Raw genomic sequence first — 21,956 nt, 5'->3', positions numbered from 1 at the left:
GGTGCTGCAGGCCCGGCTCACCAGGCTAGTACCATTGCCCTTTTTCCTACATCCTTGGGGAGCCCAGACCCTTACCTGTCAGCCCTCTGCCTCGGTGGGCAGGCCCCAACCCTGTACCAGTGGCTCTCCCGGGCCCAGCCACATCCCAAGTGCCCCTTGGCCTGGGAGTCCCAAGCTCCCTAGAGGACATGGCCGGCAAGGAGCAGGCCATTGGGAGTGGCCTCCAGGTTTCCTGCTTGGGAGGCTGGTGGGGAAGTGCCATCCAGGCAGACAGGGGCCGGGCTGTTGAAGTCTAGATCATTGGAAACTGCAGGAAACGTGCTCATGGCTTTCCAAGAGGAGTTGTGGGGATGCCACAAAGCAGGACCACGTCTGCACCCAGCGGCCCAGGTAGAATGCTTCCTCCCACAGTGTTGCGTCCCACCAGGCTGCCTAGGGGGCGAGGCCAGATGCCTCCATCATGCCGGGCAGAGCTCCAGAGGCTCAGAGGAGGGCGCCTCTGCTACAGGGGTGTGGGCAACAGCAAATAGCCTCACACCAGAGGCTCTGGGACCCTTCTTTCTGGAAAGAACAGTAGGCCAGGTGCGCTCAGGTGCCCCAGGCAGTGTTTGTGCTTGGACCAGGAGGGGGAGAGAGTCTTGGAAGCTCACAGGGCCCATCAGAGGCCTTGGAACTGGATCACTGAGCAGTCAGATCTAGGGAGCTGAAGTCGCCCCATCAAATGTGTAGGGCCGCTGGAATGAGGAGCCAGCACCCGCTGTCCAGTGCTCCAGCATGGTCCCAGTGCAGGGCAAGGCGGTGCGTGGGGCTGCCACGGAGCCTAGGGAGGTCTGTGCATTCGGCCACACTGCCACCCTGAGGGCAGGGACTAAGCTGCCTGTGTTGTCTGTCTGGAACCCACTGTGGTGCAGTATGTGGGGCCATACTGCTGACAGGCAGGAACCCACGGGACTGGAGTGAACACAGATGTGGTACCCTGCCAGATCAGCCTGAAGGTGTGGTCAGTGCAGGCTGGGGGTAGGACAGCTGCACCCCAAGATTACAACACCCACTGCCATGGCTCCCAAGGAGGGGCCCACCCAGAGCTAAGAAGTGCAGCTCCCCACTCAGCAGAGTAGGCAAGACTTTGGGGACCTATGAGGCCTTCCGAGGTGAGACTTCGAAGTGCAAATAGGCAGGCCAGGAGTTTGGTTGCCGACAGGGCCCTGAGGGGAGCTCAGCGGCCAGGTCCCAGCCCACGTGAGGGCCCTAGCCCTGCGCCAGCCCTGATGACCCTGTAGGGCCCCGGACACACGCGGAGCCAGATACAATGCCCAAGCCACGTGGCCCTGGATGGCCAGATCGCAACGTCCCAAGTGGCTCACATCTGTGGGGCCCTCTTGGACACACCCGGTCAACCCACACCCAGCCCGCTCCCTCACCCTGGGCACGGGCCAGCGTCCCTGGCAGGGGTTCTCCAGGAGCAAGCATGCTTCGCACAGCAGCATGTGGTGTTATTTCCCTTTAATTCAGATACACAACGTTTGCAGCAGTTTAAAAAATTTTAAATACATATCGCATGTCAGTCCTTCCCTCTCTTCTTGGAAGCGGACAGTCAGGTCCAGGTCAGGGCTCCGGGACGTGCCCCTCACAGCCTCGCTGGCTCCCCACGTTGGGGGGATGGTGGTGGCTGCGTGGCAGGAGCGCACAGCCCACTGACTGGCACCGCACCGTAGCGCGTAGCGGCGAGCGTGGACAGGGGGTCCCGCTCAGCTCAGAGCTCAACCACCTGCATCCATGACGGCCACGATCCTCCAGCACCAGTGGTCACCACCCAGTTTGCACCGGGAAACAGCAGGGACTGTACAGGGCCAGGTGCTCCCAGAAGCACTCGGGGGAGGGGAGGGGGTTCCTTCGACTGCATTGAAAGTGACGGGTGCACGCGGAAAAGTGACCCCTGAATCTTCCAGGCCAGCAGCAGCAGCACAGCCCTCCTGAGCTCTCCAGCAAGGCAGCTCCCCTGCTGCTGCCCCCTGCCCCCGACAAAGAACCACCCCACAGTCACCCTGACAGGGAGCCAAGGTTTCAAGGGCTCACTGCAGAGGGAAGGACACAAAGGAAAGTGAGGACTGGGAAGGTGCTCACAGTATCTGAACTCCACTCCCCACAATACCAGAGACACCGCCCCACCCCCACCGAAGAAAGCTTCGTCAGAGTCTGTTCCAAAAGAACCCACAACAAGGGCTCATTGCAGCTCCCCCGGGAGAAGCTGCCCTTGGGCCCCAGGGCCTTGGAAGTGACATCTGCAATGGGCGGGGGGGCTGGGTGCGGTGGGGGTCCTCTAAGAGGCAGGGCCTTCTGATGCTACATTTGGGGTGTCTGGAAGGGTCAGCTTCATTCATCCTCCGGATCCACTTGCTGGCAAAAATAGGACAGGGCAGGAGACGTGGGCACTGGCAGCCCACGGTGGGGCAGCGGGGAGGGGAGGCACGTTTCTGGGGAAGGCATGCAGAAGGACATCGCCCTGGTTTCATTCAAGTCTGTGTTCAAAGTGTCGGCAGGAAAACAACTCCCCCACTGCAAACAGACCTGCCAAATTAACATTTTCAACAACATCTGGATTGATGACTGCTGCTTGCCACAGACTTCTAGGAACTTGATAGAGTTTTAATTCCTTGTGCAGAGAGCTGGGAAGGCGGACCCTTTTCTCAGGATTTTAACGAGCAATGACACGGTTCCTAGATGTCTCAGCCATGCAGCCAACTCCACGTGGCCAGCTAAGAAAAGCCGAATTCTGAGAACTGCCTCAGCCATCCTCGGTAGCCTTGCATATTTGCATACGGAGACATACATACAATCACAGGTCTGCGCAGGCACACACGTAGCTGCTCTCCATGGCTAAGAACTGTGCTCGCCAATTCCTGTCCGTCTCTGAGCACACAGCCCAGTCTGGGTCATTGCCTATGGGCAGAGCAGGGCTCTAGGCCCCCTTGTTAAGAGATGATGATCTCCGGTCGGTGACAAACAAGTGAAGATGGGAGACGCCTACAGGTGAGCCTAGTGATATGGCTCCTAAGGGGAACAGCTCCAAACCTCCCATTCACAGTGCTACCGCCTACAATGTCAACACCTCAGCAGGAAGAGCACGTGGCCCATGGTGCTCCCATCTCAGGGCCGTGGAAGTGATGGGGCGGGTGGGGGTGGGGGGACACTTTCCCGCACTCACAAACATCCCAGCAGGCTTTTTATGGGAAATGGCAGGTCAAGAAATGGGAGCCCAGCGGGGGCGGGGACAATGGTGACTTACTTTCCGTTAAGGTTCCCTTCCAGTCCTGCTCAGACATGGGACCCATTTCTACCACTCACGCCCTGGCTCGGTGGAGCCTCTGTGGAGGCTGGCGGGAAAACCCTGCACCCCAGTAGGTCCCAAACCGCAGCAGCAGGAAAGGGCAGAAGGAAACGGGAGCTCTGGGGCAGACAGTCAGCTCAGGAGTCTCCAGGCAGTTTGGCTGCGTGTGTTATGGTGGGACATCAGGCCCATGCTGGCCAGACGTCAGGGTAACTAACCATGTACCAATACTCCTCCTCTGCAGACTCTGGAAAAGGGCTTCGATGTTCTCTTCCACTTACCCCATGAAATACCCCAAACACTACCTGCACTTGAACTCACAACCAAGCTGAATGGTGTGGTGGTCACCATGTGACCATGTGCCCGTCTCTGGGGGCCAAGAGGGCAGAGAGCCCGCCAGCCTAGTCAGACAGCAAGCATGGGCCCACTCGTAGGCACAGCAAAGCTCTGTCCAGCAGAGGTCAACCCAAACGGCCAGGTCTCTTCTGCACTGGACAATTTGGTTACTTTGGGGCTGGAAACAGAAAGCTGGTCCTGTGGCCTGGGTCTGGGAAGAAGCAGCGGCTCTGAGGGGCCATGGGCCAGCCAACTGCTGCCCAGTCCTGTCTCCTTCCTGCTCCTTCCAATCGAGCCCCATCCTGGGTCCACGGGGTACAGATCTGCACCCTCCCGAAAGGAGGCCCAGTGTATAGGCTGAGCTGGGAAGGGTGCCAAGGAGGTGCTGGGGTCCTTCTTCAATGGCTGCCAAAGTGCCAAGCTTTGCCCTTGACCAAGAGCTTGGGCCCTAACACACAAGAGGGACCACATGGGAACCAGACCCCAAGAGCGGCCAGTCGGCCCCTGGGCAGACGGCCGCCCAGACTCTGCTCAGGACAGGACTGCAGGCCAACCGGTCCGGCGTCACTGAACACGACAGACTGTCAAGAGCCGGGTGGGCTGGCCTTGTCAGTGAGGGACCAGCACAGCAGTCCTTCACTGGGGTGGAAGCTCTGGAGTCGTCCAGGTGGGAGGAGAGACCCCACCTGTGCACGGGTCAGGGGCTGGCACTTTCCAATCCCCGGAGAGGCTGTGTGCGTTCCTGACGCAGACACCTCAACATTAAACAGCTAAATTCTTACTAGATGTGAACGCGCGAGAAAGGGTGAAGCGCGCCACTGAGCGCGGCTGGCGTGTTAATACAGAAGGCAGGTGTCTGGCAGGAGGGGCTGCGGGACGGAGAGCAGGTGGCGGTGGGAGTGCCCCAGTTCAGGGAAGCCTCCACCAGTGCTGCTGCGTGCGGCAAAGACTTGGCAATGCACATACTCTACACGGGCAGAGAAAGTTACCTTAAAATTAATCTCTTTACTGATATAATTAAACTTTAAATCCTGAGAAGAAAACAGAGAAAGGGAAGTATGGCGCTGGGTGTCACGTACCCAGCAACGCCCCCCCCCGACCCGCACACACCGCAGAGCCCGGGAGAGTGCTCCCCACAGCCCGCTGGCACCACCTCCTGCCTGTGGGACAGCAGAGGGGCCCAGGCTACCCTGCAAACGCAAGGACTCCACCCTGGACGCAACAGCAGCTGTGGCCCAGCAGCCGCGAGCAGACTGGGCATGGGGAGGACGGGAACGGCTGGTTAGCTGGCATCTCGCACTAGCCGCGGCACAGAGGGTTAGTGACACAGCTGCCCTGCCCTCTGCAAGGACTCAGGCTCAACCCCACGTTACTGCATATGTTCCCTGCAAGCAGCCTCACTGCCACAGAGCTCCTCCATCACGTGGCAGAGCTGGACACCGCCTGCCTGGCCACGATGTGACATGGGGGAGTGGGGAGGCCTGTGTGCAGAGCCGCGCCGACACAGGCGGGATCCCCAGCTCCAGGGCCACTGCCCCACGTGGGCGCTCAGCACGCGGCGACCTTGTGGACATTCCGCAAACAAGTCAGCAGTCGATGATACGGGTTTCCTGGTGCCGCGACCACCTCGAACACGGACTGAAAGGCCCGGCGGTCCAGCTCTTCTTCTATCTGGTGTCTGTAAAAGTCCGTGGCCACCAGGCAGAAGAGGTTAATGTCCACTTGCTCCAGCTTGCCCATCCTGCTGATGACGTGGGGAAGGCTGGCAGATGAGTCAAGGGAGCAAGGCTCAAGTGAGGGAAGAATGAATGGTCTCCCGTCCGCGCCTCTCTGGCCTCACCAGGCTGTCCTTCCACAACACAGGTCTACACAGAGGCCGCCCGGAGCAGAGGCAGGGCACCTGGACAGCAGCAGCAGCTGCCTCCCACCTCGTTCCTGCTAGCCAAGCTGGGAACGGCCAACGACGCTGCTGCAGCAGCCGCAAGCCTGGCTCTGCCCGGTGGGGAGGGGAGCCCCGAGGCGGGGGTGCTCCACTCCTCAGCACTTACCTGGCCTGGCTCCCCGCACAGTTCTGGCTGCTGATGCTCCCACGGGCCCTGCTCCCACAGAGGAAGGCCAGAGCCATGGCCCCCCAGCCCGGGCCCTCCCTGGCAATGCTGAGTGAGGCCAGCCGCCAGCACCAGGACCGCTGTCTGCTCAGAGGCTCTGGTCTGTCTTGGGGGAAGGCTGCCAGAGAAGAACATCCCCTTTTGGCAGCCAGCATTTTTGGGGTGGGAACTGGATCTTTACTTAAGCCTTTCACCCGCGAGGTTGACACAAGGCACAATGGACCAGGAATAATGAAAACCAGCATCAGCCACACAGCCAACTGCACAGGGCCCAAGGGCAGGCGGGAGGAGTCCACGGGGACCTCCTGCTGCCCGGGGCACCCCTCCCGCCCCACCTCTCCAAGTGGTACTGGTCAGTGTGGTAAACATTCGCCTTTCTGTTCCCTTACCAATGCTGCACTCTCTCGAGGCTTAAGATAAATGTCATTTGACAGCTGGGTTCCTTGCAAAAACTCTAACAGAAAACAGGAACCCAGACGCTGCGAGAGGAGTCTGCAGGACTGACAAACAGAAACTACCGCATGCCGGCCTGGACCCAGGGAAGGATACACAGCCGAGACCCATGGGCTGGTGGAAGCACTGACGAAGAAGCAGGAGAGGCTCCACACGGCCATGGCCACTGGGGTCCTCTGCGTGAAGTTGGAGAGGGACAGCATGACCCAGTCCCGGACCATGGATGACTGCCCAGTGGTGTGTAGAGTCTGGAAAACCTGAGAAAGATGAGAGGCTGGGTCATGGCATGCTTCTGGTTCTCAAAGGTGAGGAAGTAGGCCCACGGGCAAGTCTACTGGGTCAGCACACTCAGATAGTAAAAGGCATTCAGTCTGAAAAGTCTGGATGAGTCAACCTCAGGGGCCCCAGCTCCATGACCCCATGCCCTCACCTTGTACACAACAGTGGCCATGAACTGTGGGTACGGCTGCTGGTTGGACAGAAATTCTCCAATGACTTTGTTCATGACGTCCTGGGGTGGGAAGAAGTCATCTAAAAACTGAGGAAGGATCCGTGCCACCACTCTGGCTTCACAGGGGAACCCTTTCCTGACCCTAAAAGGAGGGGACACAGGTCAGAGTCTGGCCCCACCCTGAGAAGGCCTCATGTCTAAAACCAGTTGAGAGATGGCCTGGGTCCTAGGACATGACCTGCAAGAGCAAACAGGCGAAGCTCCCCCACACCTGCTGACCTCGCTGGGGACCTGCAGGTGAACGCACAGACCCAGTGCCCCCACCCCATGGAGGTGGCCAATGACTCGGAGAGGGGTTTCCAAGTCATGCCAAGTAATAAGCAGAAAGGGTTTCAGATGGTGCCATTGGAGAGTAAAAAAAAAAAAAGCTCCTAAGAACCCTGTCCATGTTACATTCATTTCCGTCCACGTTACATTCATTTCCATCCACGTCCAAATGCTTTATGACCTCTTCTCAGCCCCCCATTCTGCTGCCACAGCACTGCAGTCAGCAAGGACCTTTCTTCTTCCTTGACTGGGCCCGCACACACTCCTGCTGACGCCCCTCACCCCTGAGACTTCAGTCTGCACCCCGAGGGTGGCCACGCTCTCGTATGTATGGAGAGCCATACACTGCAGAAAGCACCAGAACTGACCCAGAAGCTGGACCCGTGCCCCCTTCTAGGTGTGCTCAGATCCCCCTGCTGCAGATGCTGGCTACAGCCTGGCACATGTGAGGCTGCTGCTCTGGGTGACGCCCATGGTTGTCCCCACCTCGTGTTTGGAGCGTGACCAAGTAGCACACCTGAGGGAACTCACTAAAACACTGGTCTATTTGGTTAGCACTGGGGCACAAAGTCCATGAAGACGGGGACCTGAATGTGGGCTCCCCTGCCTGCCACCCGGCTGTGGCCCGGCTTGACAGATCTGTGTGGAATGGAAGAATGGCTATAAATACTCATTTTAAATTTCAACACAGAAATAGACTGCAGTGCTCGGCTTTCCATAATACCTCACGGCCCAAGTGGACACAGGGACAACCTTGCTCAGTGTGCTCCAGTGAAAGCCAGATGCTTCTGGCAGACCTAGTTGAAAGGACAGGACAGGCTGAGCGGCACACAATGGGCCTCCCAAGGCCACAGATGCATCATGTCGCCTGGGCTGGGAGGCCTGGATCAGAACCGGGGACCCTGTCCTGGGGAAAGAGCCTGGCAAGGTGCTTAACCCATTTTCCAGAATTGGCAAGCTGAGCCAACCCTGGACACAAGTGCATGCAGTAGGGGAAGGCAGGAATTAACTACAAGCTCCCAGAAGCACTTCTGTTTACTGTCTAAATGTTTGTCATAGTCCACTCAACACTAGCCCCGAAGTTACCACTAATGCTGCTCAAAGGCCAGGCCCCCATGCCCCAGGGATAGGCAGCCGAGCCCGCTCTGACCACGAGGGTCTTCTCCCACGAAGGCAGCAGCGTGTGATGGATGTCTTCAGGACTGCTCAGAACTCCATGCGCAGGACTTGTCTCATTAACAAGCCCCTCCTAACGCCTCCACACTGACGGGTGCTGCCCACTACCTTCACGAGAGAGGGGTGAGCGCTCGGACTTGCCTCAGAGCTGGTCAACTCCAGACTCCCGGGTACTGGGCTCCAAGGATGGCCCACTGCTGCAGAGCCCTGAATGTGGTGTGTGCCAGGTCAGGACACAAGTAGGAAGCTAGAGGACCACAGGGGCAAGGCTGAGAGGAGAGCAGGTGCGTGGGAAGTCCACTGCCTCCAGCAAGCACGCCAGGGCAGCTCAGGGCAAAGGTGGGCTTCATTTCTTACCTGTCAAAAAGAACAGACACGCGCTCCATTGCCACAATCACTGACTCGCTGTCTGGGGTGGCAGGGCTGGGGTCTGAGCTTCTGCCTGGACTGAGTTTCTCCTTTCCTGAAACAAATCGTTTGGTATTGTTATGTCTTGAAGACTGTGCCTTGAACTCACAGCAGTTCAACAAACCCTGGGAGATGCTGTGAAGCCAGCTGAAAGGAACTCTCAGCAGCCCAGGGCCCGACCCAGGTACACGGGACTCGGTGGTCAGTCTGCAGACCTGCTCCCCAGGCCCAGCTCTGAATGAACCCTATACAACAATGTGACCTTGAGCCTGTTACCCCACGATCCCAGACTCTAGATCTCCCCCAAGTGCCAGTGAGGCCCCGTGGTCTGTGTCCCAAGAATGAGAATGCTTCTCTCTCACAGAGACAGGAGGCCCGTGTGGCCTGGAGCTCGGGGTCACTAATCTGCCAGGCCCAGGTGGGCCTGGGCCAGTCTCTGGGGTCCCACAGCTCACCTGTGTACATGCAGGTAAGCATCAGGCCCAGGGCGGCCATGGCCCGGTGTGGGCTATGCACATTCACTCTGTCCACACTCAGCTTGACCAGGGACTCCGCATCCAGCCGGCAGAGTTGTTCAGAGAGCAGGAGGCGCTCCAGGCCCCGCAGAACACAGTGGTAGATGATGGATGGGGTGGATTCCTCACTTCCGGACAGCATCACCCCACACATCTGAGTGAGAAGAAACACTTCTGGGTAAGGCCTTTGTGGCTCATGCCTACTCCCCAAATCAAAATGATCTGACCATGCCCCCCACAGGTGACCGTGTGTGCACGCCCACTCCTGTTCCAGAGCAGGCCGCCCCAGGCCGCTCACCTGTATGATTGAGGCTGAGAACTCTGGGCCCACGTCCAGGGGATAGTTCTCGATCAGGTAGAAGGCGGTGGCGCACATGACCAGCACGTGCTGCTGGCTGTGAATGTTCACGCAGCTGAAACCACGAGGTGAGGACCAAGCTGACGGTGTGTGCTGTCCCTGTGTCTCAGGGACCTCGGCCCCCATCCCCACGGAAGGGTGCCACCCTGGGCCCCACCACCTGATGTGTGATCCACCCAACCCTATTCACATGGAGACCCCACAAGGCCACTCATACTCACTGGGCCACCCCCTTGAGGTTGGAGAGGAGATAGTCGCTGATGACCGGGACGAGCTGCTTTGCCGTCTCATCCAGGAGGTCGCACTCCAGCACATAGAGCGCACCGTGCAGGGCCCCAACCTTGCTGGGCAGGTGGCTGCTCCTCAGCGTGCTCTCCAGCAGCCGGCTGACCGGCTCTGCCACAGCCTTGTCCTAGGGCATGGGCACAGGGGCAGAGGTTAGCCCACCACAACGGGAGAGACCGAGGAGGGGCTGACCTCATGCTACAGAGGAAGACAGTATGCTGCGGGGACTTTGCTGGAGACACCTGCACAGTGCTGGCCCTAGGCAGGCTCCTGGGCTCCTGGCCATCGGGAGCCTTCTCAGCTCCTCAAACATGCCCCCCACCCTGTCTGCACCCACTCTGCAGTCGGTGCCGACACCCCTTCCTCCTGTCCCCTTCCCATGTTGCAGTCAGCGCCCAACAGCTTTGCGGTTGGGGCTGAGCCAGGGAGAGGGGCCTACAGGACTAGCCCCGGTGAGAGCCCTGCTCTGCATCTCTCACGAGCTTCCCCAGGAGAAGGGACCCCACACGTGTTGTCACATAGCGCTGCTGGGAACAGAGTGTGTCCCACCTGACTCCCTGGGAGAGGATGCTGGCTGCTGGTGCCTGTTTCCTCTGGACTTTGTCCCTCCAAGGCCCCCCACCCCGTACCTGTTCCCTTCACTGATTTTGCCTTGTCTGTGTTCACCAGGATAAACCTCCAGCCGTGAGTATATGTGAATCTTTCCAGTAAAAACCCAGGGTGGTCTTGGGGACCCTGGACAGTAGTCTACACCGACCTGGACCAAAATGTTACCTGTATTCTTTCAGTGCCCGAGACCTAGTGGGGCGCCACAGAAACCAAGCATGCCACACTCCTCCCTCCAGACTCACACCTTCTTGGGGAAGAAGCAGCCATAGAAAGCAGCATGGGGGTGGGGTGACCCCAGTGCTCATGAGCCACCCACCCTGGCTGGGAAAGGTGGCTCTCGCCACCAAGGGTTCCTGTGAGCCAATGCGCACATGCCAGGGTGGGGTGCTGCCTTCCCAAGAACCCCCCCCACCCCACCAGAGGCCAGCCCCCGCCTCTGCAAACCCCAGCAGGACCTGCCATGAGAGAGGCGTGGTCCCCAACGCTGTGGAAATATGTGGCTACAGAGCCCCCACCTTCATGGGGACATCTGCAAGCATGTCAGGACAGGGACAGTGTGAACATGCAGTGTTTGCCTCAGGGTCTTCTGAAAAATGCTTTTTAGTTATTCAATTTATTGACAACACGACATTTGTCTAGGGGGATCTGGGCCTGAGCACAAAAACACAATTAGGATGAAAATGCAGCCAGCAGCTGGAATCCCCCACAAAGACAAAAAAGACCCTTTCAAGTCCAGCTTTCACGTGTCTCTCGACACCCGGAGAGCACACACTTTGAAGTGACGTGCTCACGGGGGCAAGCTGATGGGTTCATTGTTCCTGCTCCTGGATGGTGGCTCCACGGCTGACAGCCACCCAGGATGCAGGGTACCTGCCCGGGCACTTGGGGTCAGAGGCACAAATTCAACAGGGGCCACAGCCAGGAAGGGGCAAGAGGCAGGGCTGCAGGCCACAGATGTGGGCCCACACCTCTGCCACGTCCTGTGTGACCTGGTCTTGGCCTTCTCCGCAACGGGCTGGGTGGGGGAGACCTGCCACAGCACCAGGACAGACAGAACCGCATGGGGATGTGGAGGAGGCAGCCCCCACGCGTGGGGTAGATGGAGGAGTCCCTGCTGTCATTAGGAGGCTGGGCCCCAGGGTCACCAGCGGCAGCTATACAGCCGAGAGCACAAGCCAGCTCGGCGCTCTCTGGAGGCCGAGCTTTAGTCCCTGACCAGCTAACAAAGGCAGGGCCTGTGCACAAGCATGTTCATGTGCCCACAGCCTATCTGGTGAGTGGACACCATGTGAGGGTGCACAGAGAACGGCGTGCACCCCACCGGCCCAGTTCTCGTCAGTTAGCTGTGGAGTAAGAAAGGACTACCAGTAGACCGTGTGCCCTCCTGCCAAGAAGAGACCAGAGCACCCAGACTATGGGGGAGGAAATGCAGGGTTTCTAGGGTAACACGGCCCCCAGGAGGGAAGCACAGTAAGAGGAAGCACAGGGGTATGTGGGGGGTGGGGGGGGTGGGCGATTGGAGGAGGAGCCATCATGTTTCCACCGCCTGCACCCCTGGCTCCTGGGGGAGATGGGTCATCATATCACGGACCTAAGGGGTACTAGAGCCCCAAGCCGAGGCTTGCCCACACAACATACTTCACCATGACCCACGGAGAAGCAGATGACCTCCAGCCCGTGCCAGGTCATCCAAGGCCGAGGCTACACCCGTGGCCGACACCAGGCGGCCTACCCCAGGTGGCCCCCACAGCAGCCCTCGCTTACCATCCCGAGGACAGCAGCCGCCTTGCAGGTGGCAGGCACCAGGTACTGGGTGAGAATCTCATCTTCGGCAGGATGCACCCTCCGCAGCTCTGTGAGCGCCGAGTACATCATCTCAAACTGGGTGCGCTCCGTGAACAAGTCCGACACCACCAGGAGCTGGGGGCACAGGGCATTCAGACAGCAAGTAAGCAACAACGTCCAAAATGCACATGCTCGGTACTCAAAGGAGTCCTGGCCAGTTACGCAAGTGGCCCCCATGGAAACCTACTACAGAGGCGTGAACAGACCAGGCGAAGGACTGGTCACCGAGTAGCCTCTGAAGAATGCTTCTGTGTCTACAATGTCCAGCGAGAGCTGACGCCTGGATCTGTCACAGCCGCAGCGCCACTGAGAAGCCCTCCAACTGCTTTTCTGCAAAACACCAGACACCCCCAGCCCCCCCGCCCCATAGCACTGGGGGACAGGCTCTCCAAAGCCTTGGACAGAGAAATGGGCCACCATTTCAGAAATAGATGCTTGGATGATTCCATCTCCCTAAAACGTTGAGTTCTCAGAGGCTCACTTCTTCCCGTGTCACCTGGCGCACAGGCAGAAGCGCTGCCCTCCTCAGAGGCCCAGGCACAGGCCACACGGGGCTCAGTGAGACCCCAGGAGCAGCAGTGCCGAAGGCAGACACAGCAGACACTGGGGTGCCTCCCAGGCCTCTCGAGGTCGGAACTGCTTCCGTGGTAACACAGAGACCCTGTCTGCCTTTCTACTCTCTTCTGACCATAGAGAGAACTTTTCTAGAAATCCTTTGATATTAGACTGAAGTCAGAGCAGACATAAGAATCCAACTTTCGGGGTGCCTGGGTGGCTCAGTGGGTTAAAGCCTCTGCCTTTGGCTCAGGTCATGATCCCAGGGTCCTGGAATTGAGCCCCACATCAGGCTCTCTGCTCAGCAGAGGCTTTTTTCTTTCTTTTTTTTTTTTTTTTTAAAGATTTTATTTATTTATTTGACAGACAGACAAAGATCACAAGTAGGCAGAGAGGCATGCCTGGCAGAGAGAGAGAGGGGGAAGCAAGCTCCCCACTGAGCAGAGAGCCTGATGTGGGGCTCAATCCCAGGACCCCGAGACTATGACCCGAGCTGAAGGCAGAGGCTTTAACCCACTGAGCCACCCAGGTGCCCCTCTAACTCTCTTTTAAAAAATCAGTCAAGAGATTTGCAGAAATGTAAAATAAGGCTCTTCTTACTAATTAAGAAGTGTTATTTCAAAATAAAAATTGTTATTTTAAATGGATAAATTAAAAAAAAACCCTTATTACAGGTGCTTACTATTTATTGATTTTTGAAAAAAAAAAATCAGGTTGTAAACTTTCACTACACATTAAAAATGAGGTTTTGGGGATCTCCCCTTGATGAGGTATCTAATGATTTAAGAACCGTAAAAGCTGTGTACTGGCAAGAACCAGGCTCAAAGTCGTCGCCTGCCATTACCGGATGGAGGCATGTCGGGGCTGGAGCCCTCCATGGCAGAGACCGTGCAGATGCCTCTAGCCGGCTGGTCCATGGGCAGGAAGCAGGGAATGAAGTCGTGGGCTCCAAAGTCTCGCTCACTTCCTGCCACGTGATGATGTGGAGGCGAAGACGGTGGCTCACAAGGAACTATTTGTAAACCACACAACTCCACTCCCAATTCGGTGAACAACATAGACCCAGTCCTCGCACAAATGCCCGCACAGGAGCTTCTCAAAGGGAGTGTGGAGGCAGGACTGAGAGTCCAGCTCCCATCTAATAAAGCAAACAGTTACGATATGGGCCCTTAAGGTGGACGTGGCTAAGCAGGGGGGCCTTCAGAGCCTCCTCATGTCATGACGCACACGGCACTCTCACTGGCCATAGATCAGAAACGTACAAAGTAGCCCCTCCCTGGGCTGGAGAAATACGACTTCACCCTCCTGCACCTGCGAGCTGCTAAGAGCACCCTCCCAGGTTCCCAGAGACCTCGGACTATGCAACTGTGCGCAGCATCTGTACTGCTGTGGAAGTGTGAGCGCGTGCACGCCAACCACCCGAGCGCCGTGCCTGTGGGGGAACAGGGAAGGTGGACTTACGGATCGAACCACTTCACTGATCAGGATGATGGGCGTCCTTCGGGCTGAACCTGACGGCAGGATCCAGCGACTATACAACTCAAGCAGAAACTGGGAGCAGGAGTGGATATCGACCCCCGCCCGGTGCTTCCTGCAGAGTGAAACCAGAGGGGCGACCGCCCCACACACAGATGAGACACTCATGTCAAACAGTACCCCAAACAAATCAAATAACCCAGAAGAAACCTCAAATTGTAGAAATGAAGGGCAGATGGGAGACCTGGAGTTGACGGGTGACGTGGGTGGTGATGCCGGGGCAGGGACATCGGCTTCCTCCTCTTCCTCTTCCTCCCACTCCTCCTCTCTCAGGGGCGTGATGCTGTTCCCCAGCCACACGGAGTGAATGGACACCTTCGGGAGACAAGGCCGTGGGCTCAGTGCTCAGACAGGAGTCCTCCCGTCCACCAGGGCACTTCCTCATGCACCCAGTTCACACAGGCCCCTTGCTCCCACACGTCTGTTGGCATGGAAGTACTCTGGCATGCAGCCCCGTCCATACACCAGCCCAACTCCCACTCAGCACAAACACTGCTTCCCCCTCAGATCCCATCAGCCGTGGGGGTCCTGGCACGGGGGCGGGCAGTTTGGAGGCAGCTGCCTGAAGGTTGCCACAGACGGACTGGGAACCACAAAGCCTCAGAGCCAGCTTTGGGCCTCGAGAGAGGGCGGCCCTTCTGCTCCCTTCCCTCCCCAGCAGCCAGTGATGGCTCGGCACAGAGGGACGCAGGAGCCACCTGGTCGTCTAGTCTTTGGGGCGGGCAGCCTGCAGTTGGGGCTCCATTCCTGGTGACTGTGCGTAAACACAGAAGCTCAAGAAGGGAGGCAATGGGGCTACTGCTTCTGGATCCAGGAGGTCAGGCGCCCCCAGAGAGCCACGGGTAGCTCCCTCGAAGCCTGAGCCTCAGAAACCTACTTCTGTAGAATCGATACTGAGCCCCATCACCCGGATTTATCTTGGGCAGAAACGTCTCAGCAAGGACAGCATGGAGAGCCTGGCTGTGGCTCCTTGCTCCTGGAAGAGTGTGTGTGAGCAGGAGAGGGCAGGACAGAGTGGGCCTGGGGGCTCTGCCGTGAGTCTGTGCCCGGGGCCTCTGCCGTGAGTCTGTGCCCGGGGCCACTGGGGATGCCCTCGGGACAATCAAGTGTTTCCGACCCCTGCTCTGGCCAATGTCCCCTGAAACAAAAGCTAAAGAGGAAACAGTCCTGTGTAACTGCTCTCTAAGTAAACCAGTAAGGTGTGAGAGAACACAGACGTGGACAGGGCAGCCGGCGGGCCACCCATGGGTGTCCCCTCCACCCGCACACATGTCCTCTGGCTCCTCGGCCTGCACGATCATATGTGTCACTGACCTGCCTTTCTCACAAGGATGCAAAGCACACAGCTCAAAGTGACCTGCCCAGGAAGCCGTCGCCCTGGTGCCCAGAGCCGCCCCATCTGCTGCACTGGGTTGTGTGACCCCACTTCCCTCTGAACTGGCAGCAGGGATGCCTGGGTCCAAACCGTGGCCCACCAGAGCAAGGGCCCTACTGTGTGTTCACCACATCCGAGCCTGGCGGTCTGACGCCTAACTCATACCACCTCGCTGCACTTATACACACTCACATCACTACGGACACAGGATCCTTAAATCATCCTTGGGAGAAGAGAATATAAATGAGAACAAATAAAAGAAAAGCCCTCATTTTATTTAAAAAATGCATGTAATTTTTCTGGATGCATCCAATAGCCCAAATTCAGGGCAGATAAGAGCAAGTGAGGATAGCAGGGGGACATGCCCTGGCTGCTCGAGGAAGGGGAAGCCACTGCCGACACTGACCTGTCCAAGCTTGTAGCTCATGTTCCCCAGCTCCCGCTCGGGGTTGATCTGTAGCAGGAGCTTGTCGTGGCTGATGAGGGCACCTGGGGGGCGACAACACCGTGAAGGCCATCCTGCCTGTTCAGCAGCACCCACCCCGGGAGCCAAGGAGGACAGCTCTGCAGAGCCCCAAGGGCCTCTGGGGCCTTCTCGGGCAGGCCAGCGCGGCCATGCTGAGTTGGCTCCCTCTGTAACACAGCAGTGGCCAACTGCCTGGGAACCCGCTGTGGGTGAGCGGCCAAGACGTCGGTCAGTAGCTGCAGGTGGGGCTGTGGCCCAGCAGGTCTGCACTCTGGGGCCCTGATGACAATGTCCGTGGGCAGCACCTCCTGGGACCCTGCCCTATGTCCAGGCTGTCCAGCTGCGCTCACCAGATACCCCCACTCAACCCATCTTCTCTACAACCGCTGTCTTTCACACACTCTGCACCCTAAACAACCCCCAGCCAGAGGTCCCTGGCTAACCCTCCACCAGATCCAGTGTTCATGTGCCCCGTCCCAGGAGACTCCTGCCCCCATGTCCCTGGGGTGTTCGCACCTCTCCAGGCACCCACTTGCCCCAGCTCCTGTGATAGTGAGTGAGGCCACCTCGCTCTCCCAGGGGCACAAGCTGCTCAAGGGACCCAGGGCCATCGAGTGCACGCTCCTGAGCATGGTCCAGCGCTCCAGTAAATGTCTAGTGTCTGCATGGCCACACAGAATGCTCTCTAGGTAAAGCCCTCAGGATGCTTACAATCACAGGACCTAACAACCCCTAAAATAGACTAGGTAATCAAAAAAACGCTGTCTGTTCAACAAAAAACCTGTGTATTAAAAAAAAAACCCCACTAAAGTTCCTTCTTTTAGCCTGAGTGACAAACTCCAGTGCCCATTACACGGCAGGTACACAGCCCGCAGGCCCAGACAGAACAGGTGTGGGCTAGTGGCAGGTGTAGGGCGGGGCAGGGGGAGGACAGCTGGGGGCAGGGAGCTCAGCCCCAGAGATGCCCAGCCCCGAGGGTCCTCTCGCCATAGTGCTCTCTGCTCTGAAGCTGGAGAGTCACAGGAGTTACTGAGGAACTCTGCTGATTTTTCCCGGGAGCGACTAGTTCAACTTCTACCCTCCCAGGAGCACTGCCTGTCTCAGGCTGAGAGCCGCTCTGCTCCCCATGGCCTGACTGGTGAGGGACAGCATTCCAGTTCAGTAAGACTCGAGCTCCTCGAGACCACTATGCTCCTATGGCACCTAGCCATGAGTGAGACAGGTACTCATAAATTAGAGCTGTGCAGTGAGTACCACAGCCTCCAAAGATATCTCCAGTCCTCTGCCTGACCGGTGGTGTTATTATCTTGGTCACCTTGTAGTTCTGGCCCAGGGACAAATGGCCCCTCTTCCCACAGGTACCTGTTGTAGCTGGAGACAGAGAAGGGACGGGGTCCCACGCCTGGTATAAGTGATGGGTGGCGATGTTCTCTCTCTTTGAAACCATCGCTTGGATTTCCTGCTCTACAATTCCTCGGATAATACTCAGCTTCCTCCCAAACCTAAAATTCAGAACAAAGGTTACAGAATATCTTGCTTCCTTTCAAAATCTTAAAAGCAAAAACCTCAGGGCTTCCTCCAGCTTTGCCTACAGGAAACAGAAGCCCCTGTGATCAGAAAGGACACTCCCTCTGAGGGGGACTCCTGCCACGTGGCCTTGTCTAGTTCTTGCTCTGCTAGTCTGCCCTAAACCTCAGCGATCTCAACTGTCACAGGTCACCGAATCCCTTCTGGATTTGCACTCCGTAATGGTGAGGCTAAATGCTACATGCACAAGTGTGCTGTCTGTCATTCTGGAAACAGACCAAGGGCCCGGGTGAAGGCGCTGGTCACTCTGGGCAGGGTGGACAGGCGCCTCACTGTTCCCCACCTGGTGTCGAGGGCTTTCAGGGGCTTGTTCCGGGGCTGCTGCTCCAAGCAGCTCACAGCGGGGTTGCCAGCCACAGGCACGGTCATTGCACTCAGCACCAGCGACGTGATGGCCTGCACAGCCAGGACATTGATCTGGGTCCTCTCTGTGTCTTCCTAGAAGGAGAGCCCACACTTCATCAAGTCACGAGCGTCCAGACACCGGAAACCACTTCTGCCCCTACCTGCACACAGAACCCGAAGGCCGTGGTTCTCAGGTCGCAGGGTCTTATGGGGAGCCTCGAGTGCTGTAGAGGGACACACCTTCCCAGCAAGGATACTGTTTTTTGGTTGTTGTTGTTGTTTTTTTTTTTTTTTTTTAAAGATTTTATTTATTTATTTGACAGACAGAGATCACAAGTAAGTAGAGAGGCAGGCAAAGAGAGAGGGGGGAAGCAGGCTCCCTGCTGATGAGAGAGCCCAATGCAGGGCTCGATTCCAGGACCCTGGGACCATGACCTGAGCCACCGAGGCATCCCAAGGATCCTGTTTTGTCTGCCTAAGTTCCCCACATCTGTGACTTGAAAGAAATCTGATGGCTGATGTCTGCCTTTCAAGGCAAGGTCACCTACAGACACAAATCTCCAAATGCAAATTACTTTTTAAGAAAATGCCCTTCAATTTCCTCCCTCATTTTAGGAACTCTGCATATGACAACCTGTTAGTTCTACACATGAATTTGAATACACTCGTGATTTCTGACATATGTTTACTCTTTGAGCTGACATTTCTATGAGTTTGTGCCACACTTCTATCCGATGGCTTTCAGTATCTCAGGCTTTGCCTTATCAGAACGTGGCTTGTACTGACAGTACAGGAATGTGACGCACCTGAACATTCTGAGAAGCCCCGCCAGTCAAAGAAACACAGGGAGGTACCCATATCCACAGCCTTTACCACGTGCCTTTTCATTCTGATCCAACCTACATGCTGTACGTGAACTCTGATAGGCAGAACTCAAACATACTTCCCAGAGAGGGTGTAACCCTACTGACCCTGAATGTGGAATGTGGTAGCCGCTGGCCATCAAGGCCACTGCAACTTCAAGGGGATTTGCTCCTGCTCTGCAACGTTAGTCTAGGCTAGACTGGCCACCCTTGTAAACCTAAGTCAAGACCAAAACAACGAGCCTTCTGCCCTTCTTCTGTCCCCCACAAACAGGTCACCAGCTGCCTCGACTGCCCAGGTGCCAGCCAGTGGCTGTGCGGGTCCGCACGTGGCCTTACCTCCGGTGGGCTCTCCTCCTGCTCCATCACCAGGGGCTGAGTCACCAGGACACCAAGGAGGGTGGCCCACGTCTCCTCGAACTGGGTGCGGCTGGTCCAGCCTAGGAATGCAAATGTTATGTGAGATAGAGTCACCCACTCCCCAGCCTCGATGTGATGTGGCAGCTGGGCTGCATGGCTGTAGCTGGAATAGGCCCCACCCCTGGGGTCAACACGCAGCTGCCCCCTTGGGCCACATGCCGGTTCGGAGATGCAGCCACACTGCCAGCTCCACTCCACCCACGAAGAAACAGAAGTACACACGTCTGAGGCCACACGACAAGCAAGGGGCACCATCTCCACCCCTGCTGTGGAGACACAGTGAAGGGAAGGGATGTCCCAGCAGCAGGCCACATCCGAGAGGGTCTGAGCTGTTCCTGCCCTGCTTACTGGAAGGCTCCCAGGTCCTCCCCAAAGACAGAGCGCAGTCTGAAGCTGCAAGCTGCACAGCCAAGTGCAGACAGCAGGCCCCCAGACTGCACGCTTGGAGCGGGAGCCATGCATGTGCCGTGAATTCTCAGAGAAGCTGCTGAAAATAAAGAACTTAAGGTGATGGTTTCTCTGATTCTGTCTAAAGAACAGATCAAAAGGGTGTGACCCAGTGCGGGTACTCGTGTCTGGCAGAGGTGTGCCTATAGGTTGCCCTCAAGCACCGTCACCACCAGCGCCACTCAAGGGGAAGGCTGAGTGCCATGCTTCTTCCTATTCCCACGCATGGCCTGGGAGGCGGCCGTGGCCATGCCACTTGCACTCGGGCTACAAGGGACAGGAGGGGGTACTGAAGGCCAGAAAACCAGAGCAACAAACTTGAGGATCTTCTTTTAAACTGGATGTGGAGGGATTAGGTGCAGCAGGCAGATGTTTACACAGTTTATTTAGGGGAAAGGAGAGGAACGGACAAAGACAAGGGCGAAGGCGACAAGAGAAAGAGACTGTGGAGCTGCCCGGGGTCCCTCCTGCAGGTCTGAGTAAGGATTCGAGCACTAGGGTGCCTGAGCAAGGAAGGGAGGGACCGCACGCAGGGGCCAGCCAGGAGACCGCCTGGGAACCACCTCGAGGATGGGAGAGAAACGAAGCTGCCTGAGATAGTCTTGGGTCACTGCTGAGACTGCACTTCAGACACGGTAACCAACTGCCTGCGTCACTCAAAGGAAAAGGAGAGGCAAGACAGATCTGGCTACCTGAACCTTCTGGGATCGAGAGGAGCACAAATTCTGCAGAAGCCTGAGAGCACAGGGTCACGAGGACAAAGGGCAGACCTCATGGGCAGGTGGGGTGCCCACTCCGAATGCTCCAGGAAACACCACAGCCGGACACAGCCACTCGGGACCTACCAACTACAGCCCTCCCACTGGACCGGGCCTCCAGCAATGAAATGAGGACAAAAGACAAGGCCACTCTGGACTGCAGGAAAGTAGAGAAGCCACCCAGCAGGAAACCACAGAGGTTGTCCTTTACTGATGACAGCGCCAGTCATGTCTCATTTGGCTTCCGAATCTATTAACAATGCTAAAGGCCTGACACTGGGAGTTCTAGAGCCTAAGATGCCTGTCCCCACCGCCCGGGGCAAGTGCTGTCTCACACAATGAAGCCCCCTTCCCCTGCTCACCCTGCACCCAAGGAAATAAGAGCAGCTGAGCTGGGCTGTGTGTGATCTGCCACCAGGGGCCTGTCCTGACTTCCGACAGGCCTGCTGTGTGAAGATGTGGTGTTAAACACCCATCCCATCTCTCTTACACCCCCAAACACCACACCAACCTGGGGAGCATTTTTCACGGTGACAGTTGGTATTCACCTCGGAATGTACTCACACATGATCGTATCAGGCCCTATATCCCCTGTGGAACAAACAAGAACTAGGCACTCTGAGGACTAACAATTCTGGAAGAAAAACCCAGGCTACCTAGTGCATTGATGCGGTAGATGAACTCTTTAAAGACTTCCTTCTCCTGGAGGAACTCCACTGGGATCTCAGGGAAGGCTGTGCCAAAGTCCCCTCCTGGCTTGGGCGACCATCCGAGCTTCCAAACCTGAGAAGACAAAAAAGAAACAGAGTGACCCCAGTCAAGACAGGACAGCCACACTTTGAGGACACCATGAAGCATCCTTTCTCTACTCATGGTCTCTCTCTGGAGGCCACATGCCTACCGACAGCTCACACAGATATTCCTGAAAGCAAGCACACCATCCTTCCAAAAAACATCTTCCATGAGCTGCCCAAGATCTCCTACCCTCCCACTTCCCTGACCGCCACGACCCATCCTGCACCTCCCCAGCTGGCTGTTCCCCAGTCGGTTCTCCAAAGTCCATGTTGGCAGCCCCCGGGACACAGCCAGGAGCAGCCCTGCCCCCAAACAGCAGCTGGTGTGTTAGATGAAGATGGGCATCAGATGAGGTTTGGCTGTGCGCAGAGAGTCCCTGGCGGGTGGGCACAGAAAGCCGCACCATCCACGCTTGTCACCTCCACCAACACGGGGCTGACCCGAGGCAGAACGGAGGTGGTCCTAGAAGCCACCCCTCCAGCCAGCGGAGCAGACCCATCAGCTCCCGATGCCCCAGGAGCACCCGTGGGGGCCTCGGAGACACGGCCAGCCTACCTCCGCAGTGCCACTGCCTCTCAGTCAGCTCAGGAAGACGCAAGGTCTCTCACAG

At 57.2% G+C, this 21,956-nt stretch overlaps 1 protein-coding gene across 1 annotated transcript in view; it reads right to left on the bottom strand.

Annotated features, from left to right (window-relative positions):
• Positions 1 to 1,486: 1,486 nt before the first annotated feature.
• The window catches only part of HTT (huntingtin), a 142,895-nt gene continuing 122,425 nt past the window's right edge, over positions 1,487 to 21,956 (bottom strand). Inside the window, 15 exon segments of the mRNA XM_047718723.1 lie at positions 1,487 to 5,426; positions 6,322 to 6,482; positions 6,656 to 6,818; positions 8,537 to 8,642; positions 9,043 to 9,256; positions 9,401 to 9,515; positions 9,682 to 9,872; positions 12,119 to 12,274; positions 14,216 to 14,345; positions 14,475 to 14,605; positions 16,072 to 16,154; positions 17,494 to 17,633; positions 18,002 to 18,156; positions 19,266 to 19,366; positions 21,208 to 21,334. Of these exon segments, the coding sequence (XP_047574679.1) occupies positions 5,213 to 5,426; positions 6,322 to 6,482; positions 6,656 to 6,818; positions 8,537 to 8,642; positions 9,043 to 9,256; positions 9,401 to 9,515; positions 9,682 to 9,872; positions 12,119 to 12,274; positions 14,216 to 14,345; positions 14,475 to 14,605; positions 16,072 to 16,154; positions 17,494 to 17,633; positions 18,002 to 18,156; positions 19,266 to 19,366; positions 21,208 to 21,334 (2,187 nt within the window). The 3' untranslated portion in view covers positions 1,487 to 5,212.

This window comes from Lutra lutra, chromosome 2 (assembly GCF_902655055.1).
Source record: "Lutra lutra chromosome 2, mLutLut1.2, whole genome shotgun sequence".
Classification (NCBI taxonomy): domain Eukaryota; kingdom Metazoa; phylum Chordata; class Mammalia; order Carnivora; family Mustelidae; genus Lutra; species Lutra lutra.
Note: the sequence above shows the minus strand (reverse complement) of the source record. Positions and strands in the feature narration are given on the sequence as shown.